At 46.7% G+C, this 9,970-nt stretch overlaps 1 protein-coding gene across 1 annotated transcript; it reads right to left on the bottom strand.

Moving 5' to 3' along the window:
- Nucleotides 1–5,381: 5,381 nt before the first annotated feature.
- Sephs2 (selenophosphate synthetase 2) lies at nt 5,382–9,193 on the bottom strand. The gene has a single exon (XM_013076306.3). It carries the CDS (start codon nt 7,475–7,477, stop codon nt 6,119–6,121), a length of 1,359 nt encoding a protein of 452 aa, XP_012931760.2. The 5' UTR covers nt 7,478–9,193; the 3' UTR covers nt 5,382–6,118.
- Nucleotides 9,194–9,970: the final 777 nt, after the last annotated feature.

The following is a 9,970-nucleotide window of genomic DNA, read 5'->3' as shown; positions in this document are numbered from 1 at the left end:
GAGTGCCGTCTGGTCAGACTAATAAAGGTCTGTTTTATTTTCCAACTTGTCCGGTGTGTTCCTTCCGGGGTGTTCGTGGCTGCAGTCAGCTCCTCAGAGCGTTTGGTAAGGCCCTCGGTCTTACACTGCTACCAAAAACAAAAGAGGGGGGGAGGGGGAGGGGGAAGAGGGAGGGAGAAGAGGGGGGGGGAGAGAGACAGAGAAAGGAACCCTGGCCCCGCGACCCTCATCCAGCCTCTTAGTCGTCCTTGAGATGCCCAACTAGGAGTTCCCCACTGGAGGAGCTAGAACTACATTTCCCACGAGCCTCCGCGCGGTACTGCACAGCTCCCGCGGTTAGCTCCGCGGGCCTCCGTGCCCTTTAGCTGTGAGGCAGCTTCCTGCAGTGTCCCTGGCCCCCTACCCCGCCTCGTCACCCCACGCCCGCGTCCTGCAGGCCCTGAGACAACAGGTCTCTTTATTTTGAGACGAGGTCTCACTAAGTTGTCCAGGCTGGCCCTGAACTTTTTTTTTTTTTGGTATCGGAGATTGAACTCAGGACCTTGTGCTTTCAAGGCAGGTGCCACTGCACTGAGCTAAATCCCTGGCGCTGGCCTTGAACTTTTGATCCTCTTGCCTCAGCTTGCTGAGTGGCTGGGATGATAATGCACCACCATGCCCAGCATTTTCACACAATTTAATGTACCATATACTCTATCCACTCCATTTTTTTCTTCTCTCTTGAAGGCTTCTAGATGCAGTATGGGCTGGTTGCTTTTTGAGCCTGCCATACAGTTATTCTCTTCACTTCATCTCTCTCCTGTGCTAGGTCCCATTATCTGGGTCTCAGATTTTTCTCTTTCTCAGTTTGGTTCCCATTTTGGAGAACATTTTACACTAATTTTTGTTTCTTTATTTTGTTTTGCAGTGCTGGAGATCCAACTTAGGGCCTCAAGCACTCTAGCACCCAGCTACATCCCCAGCCCTTCCAGTAGTTTCCTGAGAAAGAGTGCATGGGATGAAAGTATTTTTTTGTTTGTGTTTGTTTTTGAGGCAGGGTCTCCCTTTGTATTTCAGGGGGCCCTGAACTCACTGTGTAGCCCAGGCTGGTCTCAAACTTGAGGTGATCCTCCTGCCTCGGCCTCCAGAGTGTTGGGATTCTAGGCATGTACCACCATGCCCAGCAGGATGAAAGCATTTCAATACCTTGTATGTCTAAAGATATCTGTGTTCTACTTGGTTGAAAACTGTGGTTTGCTATACAGTTTGGTAATCATTTTTGTCAGAAAAGTGAAGGCAGTGTTTCAGCTTCCAATTTGAGAAAAATCTCACATCATTCTGATCCCCAAACCTTTGTATATTATCATGGCAATTACAAGTGAGGAGTCAAGTCAGACTGTCTGTGTGACCTTGGATTAAAATTATCTATTTATCTAGCTAGCTAGCTATCTTAATGAGGATTAAGCCAAAGGCCTTCATACCAAGTTAGATCCCCAGCCCTTTTTAAAATTTGAGGCAAGATATTACTAAATTGCCCAGATTGGGTTCAACTTGTGATGCTTTTGCTTCAGTCTCCTGAGCCACTGGGATCACAGGTGTGTGCCACTGTGGCCAGCTGACTTTATGAAAGAGAAGACCACCCTCCATACAGAATCGGGCAGCTATGAGTTAACTGTTATTAGGCAACTATGGGTTAACTGGGTAACTGTGCTCTTTGTAGAATGCACCTGAGCAGCCATGACAACTTCTGTAATCTGTCACCAAAGGAGCGTCATGGACTCAGGAAGTCCTGCCAGAACTCTTTGCTCTCCCCTCTCCACTGCTCTGCTTTGTGTAAATCCTGCTTGCTGTATTCCCAGGGAAACGTCAATAGAATTAAGTCTCTTATATGTAAAAAGAGGTTTATAAGGAAGCCCAAACTTAGATTTGGGGCTCTTGAGACTGACAGGTGTCACTTGCTGAGCTGCTGGCCTCATTAAAAGCCACTTTATTTTTTTGGTATCAGGGATCAAATTCAGGACCTTGTGCTTGTGCAGCAGGCCGCAAAACCACTGAGCTAAATCCCCGGCCCTAAAAGCCACTTTTTGCTCCTATCTTCATGTTAAAGTTATCTGTCCCAGGGTCCTCACTGTTTCCTGCTTCACTTAGACAAATTTCTTTTTTTTCTTTTTTTGATACACTTTATTTTATCCCATTCCAAATTTTTTCTTTCTTTTTTTCCCTTGGTACTGGGGATCGAACTCAGGACCTTGTGCTTACAATTTAAACAAATTTCTTAATCTCCCTGCACCTCAGCTTCATTTGTAAAACCGGGTTGTTGGAAGGCTGAATTAACACATAAAGCACTCAGTGCCTGGCACAGAGTATACACTGTGTAAAAATTTACTATTATTTTTATAAGGTCTCTTTCTCCCTAACATTGAAATTTAATAAAATTAGACTTAAAATTTACTACACTGAAAACTCAAGAGGTATATGACTTGTAACTTTTCAGTCTTAGAGAACTTGTATATTTTTTTTTTTCCAGTACCAGGGATCGAACTCAGGACCTTGCATTTTAGAGGCAGACGGCAGAACCACTGAGTAAATCTCCAGCCCTCCATTTGCTTTTTTTTTTTTTTTGTACTGGGGATCGAACTCAGGACCTTGCGCTTGTGAGGCAGGTGCTGGAACCACTGAGCTAAATCCCCGGCCCCCCTCCATTTGCTTTTTATGTTTACAGGCTCATGTATACTAAGCAGACACCACTGAGCTATAGCTACTTACTTTATTATCTGACCTCTAGCTCACTTGATTTTTATACATTCTCTTTTATATTGTACAACTTTATCTTCTCTTACTAAATTTGAAAATTGGCTGGGTGTGGTGGCGCATGCCTGTGATCCCAGCACTTGGGAGGCAGACACCAGGACTGCCACAAGTTTGAGGCCAGCCTGGGCTACATAGTGAGTTCAGGGTCAGCCTGAACTACAAAGTGAGAGCCTGACTCAAATAAATAAATAGGGGCAGGGATGTAGCTCAGAACCGCAGCACCTGCCTGGTAAGCACAAGGCCATGAGTTCAAGTCCGGTACCATAAATAAATAAATAAATAAAATTTAGCTTTCTATATTCTAAATTTGTTTGCTTTGACATCTTTCAAGTTTAAAGCTTGCCTTAAATGTTGGGAGATCCTTGATTTCTCATATTTAAGAATGAAGCAGGGCCGGGGATTTAGCTCAGTGGTTCCAGCGCCTGCCTTGCAAGTACAAGGTCCCAAGTTTGATCCCCGTTACGAAAAAAAAAAAAAAAAAAGAATGAAGCATAAAATGCTTAATGTAAGCTGGGCACTGTGGTGCACTCCTATCATCCCAGAATTACAGAGATGGAGGCAGGAGAATTGCAAGTTCAGGTCCCACCTCAGCAACTTAGCAGAGATTCAGTCTCAGAATAAAAATAAGTTAAAAGGGCTGGGATGAAGCTCCATGGTAAAGTACCCTGGGTTTAATCTCCAGTACTGAAAAAATAAGTTTAATGTGCTAAGTGACTCTTCTCTACTGCGAGGCATCACAGTAGTGATCTGCACTGGCAGCACCACAAATGTTTCTATTCTGAGAATGAATATTCATTTTCTTCAGAGTGTTATTTAATCTTTCACCTGTGCTAGGCAGGGGGTTTGTATAAACTTTTTTCTGGGGTGGGGGGGATAACTGGGAATTGAAGCCCCAGCCAGGATTTTTAATGTATTCTTTTTTTTTCTCAGCACTGGAGATTGAACCCAGGGGCTCTGCCTTAAGCTACAACTCTAAGCCTTTTTAAACATTTTGAGCAGGGGATGTAGCTCAGTGGTGTAGTGCCTGTCTGGCAAGCACAAGGCCCTGAGTTGGAGTCCCAATACAAAAATAAATAAATAAAATTCTGAGCTGGGCATGGTGGTGCATGCCTGTAATCCCAGCACTGAGGAGGGTCACCATGAGTTCAGAAGCAGCTTGAAAAAAAAATTTTTTTAGACAAGGTCTTACTAAGACCTTAAATTGTTAAATTGTTCAGGCTGGCCTTGAACTTGTGATCCTCCTGCCTCAGACTCCCTAAATCTGGGATGATAGGAATGCACTTGTGCCTGGCTCCTGGCCGGATTTTTAGCAGCAGAGAAAGATGGCAGTCTGTCCTGTGTTCAGTCAGGCTCCCTGTCCCTTGCTGTGTCCAGTGCTCCTGAGTGTCCCTTTTCCAGGACAGGCGAGGCAGTTGCCTGCCTGTAATGGAGGGTTGAGAGGACAGAGGGCCTGTGTGAACACTTGCAGACTCTCCCTCGGTGCTGTCTCCAGAGCACAGCTCCTTGCCTCCATCTGCCCGATATCCCCAGGCCCATGGCTCTTCCTTTCCACTAGACAGTTACCCCTTTTCCACCTCCTTTGCATCTCCCAAGAATTGTCAACACCTTGGTTTTGCTATTCCTCTCCCACCCCATAGTCCATGGACTTTGTGTCCACTCTAGAGTTCTGTCTTGTGAAGGGAAAGTATGACCCTAAACCTGATGTTAAATCTCTCCTGGTTTAGGGCCAGGGAAAACTGACTGCCACTTCACTTTGCCAGGCTTTTTTTTTTTTTTTGGTACCAGTGATGGAACTCAGGACCTTGTGCTTCTGAGGCAAGTGATGGAACCACTGAGCTAAATTCCCGGCCCTCAAAACTCTTTTTATAGGAAGACTATAAAAGAAGCCAGGCGAGGTGCTATACACCTGTAATCCTAACACTCTGGGAGGCTGAGGCAGGAAGATTGCAAATTTGAGGACACCTTGAGCAAATGTGTATTTGTCTCAAAATAAAAAAGAACTGGCAGGCCGGAATTTAGCTCAGTGGCACCATGCCTGCCTCAAAAATCCAAGGTCCTGAGTTCGATCCCTGGTACCTAAAAAACAAAACAAAACTGGCAAGGCCTATAGGTGTAGTTCAGGGGTAGAACACGTGCCTAGCATGCACAAGACCCTAGGTTCTATGGCCAACACCGAAAAACAACACAAAAGGCTGTGATGTAGCTCAGTGTTCCCTGGGTTCGGTCCCCAGCACAGGCGGTGGGGTGGGGTGGGGTGGACACTGTGAATGAGTCCAAATTCCTAAGACCCAATCAGGCCACTGTGTTCTCTCTCGCATGGTGGGCCCCCTCATGCTGTAGGGTGTGCATACTTCTTTTTCTACTCTTTACGTGGCCCATACTCAATCTGCAGAGGTGGTTTCTTTTCCTACCTCTAAGAAAACTTTGGTACCATTAAAAAAAAAAGCTGGCCATGGTGGTGCACACCACATATAATCCCAGCACTTAGGAGGCTGAGACAAGAGGATCCCCCGAAGTTCAAGGCCAACTGAGTTACATAATAAGACCCTGTCTCCAAAAACAAACAGAAAGAACCAAACATTAGCCAGAAGAGCTTTCCAACAGTCTTTTTTTATTTAACTAGAAATCACTCTTTAATTTAATTAAATCAGCAGGAGTTTTTCAGCACAAGATTTAACATCTTAATGACCACCAAGGCCTGGGCTCTGGGGCTTATTCTGCCTCTCCCAATCCTTAAAGGGGTTTAGAGAGAAAGACATCATTAACAGAGACCAAGTCAGATGGCTGCAGGTCCTCTTTTCCCAGTCATTGGACAAGCTGCTCAATTCTTGTCCGGAGCAGGAAAGAGCCAATTCCTTAGAAAAATCTAACAAAGAATTTGGCATTACATCATAAGATCTCTCTTAACAGTTCAAATTTATCAACAGTATTGGTCCAAATTTACTTGCTTCTAAGTTTTCATCTTTCAAACCTCTGGTGAAATTTTAATGATATCACTCCCTGTGCAGAAATGAATCAACCCAGTGCAAAGGAAAATTCCTCAAACTGGAATAGCTTCAACTTGCTCTGGAAAGAGGAAACAAGATTTTTTTGCTCCTCATTCACCCAAGAGATGAACACATGTCCCCCCAAGTTCAAAATGTTACTTTTGGCCTTGGAATGTACACACAGGCAGATTTGGATGGGCTCATTTAAATTCTCTAAAAAAGGGTAGCTGGAACTACTAAGCAGGCAGCCTTCTTTGGAAATTGCTTAAAATGAACTCTTGGGAACCGTCCATGATCATATACAAAGGTGCTAAATTCCCAACGACTTCTGCTATTCCGGTTCACAAGGTACGCTCTGAAGAGGCGCTGGAATTATCGGCAGCAAGAGCAAGAGCAGGAGCAGCAGCCCCACGAGGTAGAACCTCTATAACTCGAGGCTTGTCAATGATACGAGCTGTCCGGTTTCCTTTTTCCACAATGCCGACAATCCATGCTTGGTGACCCTCACCGTACTTGGAAGATTTGATTTCGGAACAAAATCGGGCTGCCTGTTCTCTCGGCAGACAAATCAATAACCCCCCGGAGGTTTCAGCTGAGGTTCCCTGAAGGAGTCCAAACCGCCCACTGGCCTTGCTGATAGCAGCCATCTTGGCAATGATTGGCAGATTATGAATGACAAATGACACCTCGTTTCTCTGTTGTTTTGCGAGGTTCTGAGAGTGTCCTAAAATGCCAAAGCCTGTGATATCTGTAGCCGCGTGGGCATTGAATGTGTGCATCAATCCAGCAGCAGTTCTGTTTAGGGTAGCCATGTTGAACATAGCCTCCTGATAGGCCAGTTCTACTTCTTCTCTGGAGACCACCATGTTTATCTTATCCCATCTCTCAGGATTATCCAGCCACTGGTGGGCATTGACTGCAACCTGAGTTCCTAAGGGTTTGGTTAACACAAGTACATCCCCTACAACCGCACTGTCAGGCATTATGAATTCATTTGGCTGACATACCACAGTGGCAACTCCACCGATGATAATCCAAGGGTTGACCACGGTTTGCCCACCTGTGACTGCAGTTCCTCCCTCCTCAGCAGCATCCCGGAAACCTTTGATCATGAGTGGTGTTACCTTTTCTCGCTCCTCCTCATTCATATTCTGGCTGACACTGAGTAACATTAACATGTTGTCACATTCCGTGATGCCCATGGCGTAGAGGTCACTCAGCACGTTGGCACAAGCTATCCGCCCCATCATGTATGGATCTTCCACCAAGGGGTAGAAGAAATCTGTGGTCTGCACCAGCGAAAGGCCTCCGTGTCTCAGGGGGATGACGCAGGAGTCCATCCCGATGCTCAGGGATGGTGAGGACGGGCTGGGGCCCGCCCCAGGGGGCAGGCCAGCTTCCTGGGCCGCCTCTTCTTGGCCCCTCACCAGGCCGGAGCCCAGAGCGGGCTGCGCGTCCGGCCGCGTTAGTCCCGCCAGGAGTTTGAGCAGCGTCTCCTGGGGGACTTTGCAGCCTCAGCCTTTCATGCCGGAGAAGCCCGTCAGCCGCCAGCTCGGGCTGAGGCCCAGCGCCTGGGGCTCGAAGGGCCGGTAGGTCGCGAAGCTCCGGCCCGGACTCAAGCCTGGCGGGCCGGAGGAGCCTTCCGCCGCCACCATGGCCGCCATCGTCTCTCCGCTGGCGCCCGCCACGACTTCCGCCATCGTGCCGGCCCGGCGGGGAGAGGGGAGAGGAGAGAGGAGAGCAGGGGACTCTCTGATTTTCTACTCGTTAATCTGAAGTAACAGCCATATATTACCGAAGAGCTTCTTCAAGACTGGCCGGATACCACATAAGGTCTGCTGGAGAAGCGGCCGGCCGCCTTATGTATTCGCGGGGTGATTGACAGCCCCGCCGCCCAATGATGACCCCGCCGTGGAGAGGCGGGCTTCCTTTCCCCCAAAGCACCTATTACAAATCACCGGTTTGCAAACCGCCCAGAGCAAGGTTGCAGGACGTCACATGCTGCATTTTGCTTACCTTGTAATTTAAAATGATCTCCTGGAACTCTGCCCCTATTGAGTCACTTTACCGAGAGAGAGCCTCTTACAGCTAAAAATGATAGGTCGCTTGGCGAACCTCGTGAAGGCCAGAATAGTTCTAGGGGTCATTTAACAACGCAGAATATAATTCCAAGGTAGGAAAGTAGCCCAAGGGAAAGATCAGGAAAAAACCCCCAAGAAATTAAATTACTACCATTAACCGAGCAGTTTGCAATGACATGTTAACATGGGGTTTTTTTTTTTTTTGGTACCGGGGATCGAACTCAGGTCCTTGCGCTTACAAGGCAGGCGGCGGAACCACTGAACTAAATCCCCGGCCCTGTTAACATGGTTTTAATGAAATTTAGGATTCAGATTTCCAGGGAGGATTCCTTATTGCTGTGCTCTTTGTAATCTCAACATACTGGAAATAGTTTAAATGCTTATCAACTATGATAATTATGATACTTTTGGGCCGGGGATTTAGCTCAGTGGTTCTGCCGCCTCCCTCACAAGCCCACGGTCCTGAATTCAATCCCCAGTACCAAAAAAACCCCCCAAAACAGAGCCCTGATAATTATGATACTTTTATGTAGTAGACTGTCATGTAACTAAAATAGAATGAGAAAATATTTATGTAATTTTATAGATAATAGTTCCAGTTGTAACTGGCACAATCTTAATACTTTTTACATGTATTGACTAATTCATAAATATTTTGAGTTCTGGTTCTTTCCCTCATTTTACAGATAGGGAATGAGGAACAGAAAGATTAAATGACCTCTTCCAGGTCTCACCCAGTTTACAGTGGAGCTGGGAATGAGTACAAGGAGGCTGCTCCAAAGACCTCCAGGTTATACTGCCTGTGATATTTGCAAGAAAAATAAACATCAAAACAGTATATTTGGAACATTTGGAATTTAAACATTTGACTGCCTTATATACGGGGTTTTTTTTGATACCGGGGATCGATGTGGAGTCCTTGCGCTTGCACAGCAGGCGGCGAAACCACTGAGCTAAATCCCCGGCCCTGCGCTATATACTTTTAAAAACAAGTAACTGCTTGTGAGAGCATAAATTGGTGCAAGTATTTTGGAAAAGAGTCTGTATATGTGCTGCTGAAGCAAGCACTATTTTGGAAAAGCTTGGCCTTAACAAATAAACTTGACCACGTGTGAACGCTGCATCTCTGCAATTCTACACGGAGGTCATATAGGGAAACTGTCTGGAATCCACCTGCAACAATGACAGCAAGAGTTCTGGAGACTGGTTACAGAACAATGTGAATGTCTTTAACACTGTGCGCTTAAGAATGGTTAGGATGGGGGCCCGGGATTTAGCTCAGTGGTTTTGCCGCCTGCTGCGCAAGCTCAAGGACCTGGGTTCGATCCCCAGTATTCCCCCAAAGAAAGAAAAAAAAAAAAAAAAAAAAGAATGGTTAGGATGGGCCCGGGGATGTAATGTAGCTCAGTGGCACGGCGCCTGTCTGGCAAGTGCAAGGTCCTGAGTTCGACACCCCCCCTCCCCTGACACACACACCCCAAAAAGGAAAAAAAAAAAGAATGGTTAGGATGGTGTTGTAGTTGGGGTTTGGAAGGGAATAGATTTAATACAGGACACACAATTTACAGGATTATTTTATAATATTCACCCAGAAAGTCGAATGCAGAGGGGTTCAAGAGATCTGTCCACACACTAGAGACCCGAAGAATCCAGCTGAAGGACGGATCCCCCGGCAATGTCCTGTACAAGTCCCGCTGAAGGCCCAGAGCCCACGGCAGTGTCTCATACAAGTCTTTATCAGGGATCTGCACTGGGAAGGCCCAAAGGCCAGCGGTGGAAACCAGAAAGCCTGCCCCGGCGGGGTGAAGGATTTGTGCCACCAGGCTGAGGGGTCTCCACTGGAGCCAGGAAGTGATGCTCAAGGCGAAGACCGGAGCTCCCCTGAGGAGAACAGCAGCCACCCCTGAGACAGTGAGGCCCCAGATCCTCCTCTGACGACAACCAGGTTTGCAACAGGAAAACCAGTCCCGTGGCAGGCTTCTCCAAGACAATCAACAGCAAGTGATCTTCTCCTCCAGTTCTCTTTTTATGCCATTGGCAACAATCCTCAGGTGGGTCTTCCCTGGCCAGAAACACACTGATTCGGTTCAGCTGGGAGTTCCAAATTGACCA

Source organism: Heterocephalus glaber, unplaced genomic scaffold, assembly GCF_053883595.1.
Source record: "Heterocephalus glaber isolate CG9 unplaced genomic scaffold, H.glaber_assembly_v1.0 deba00000943, whole genome shotgun sequence".
Taxonomy (NCBI): domain Eukaryota; kingdom Metazoa; phylum Chordata; class Mammalia; order Rodentia; family Bathyergidae; genus Heterocephalus; species Heterocephalus glaber.
Note: the sequence above shows the minus strand (reverse complement) of the source record. Positions and strands in the feature narration are given on the sequence as shown.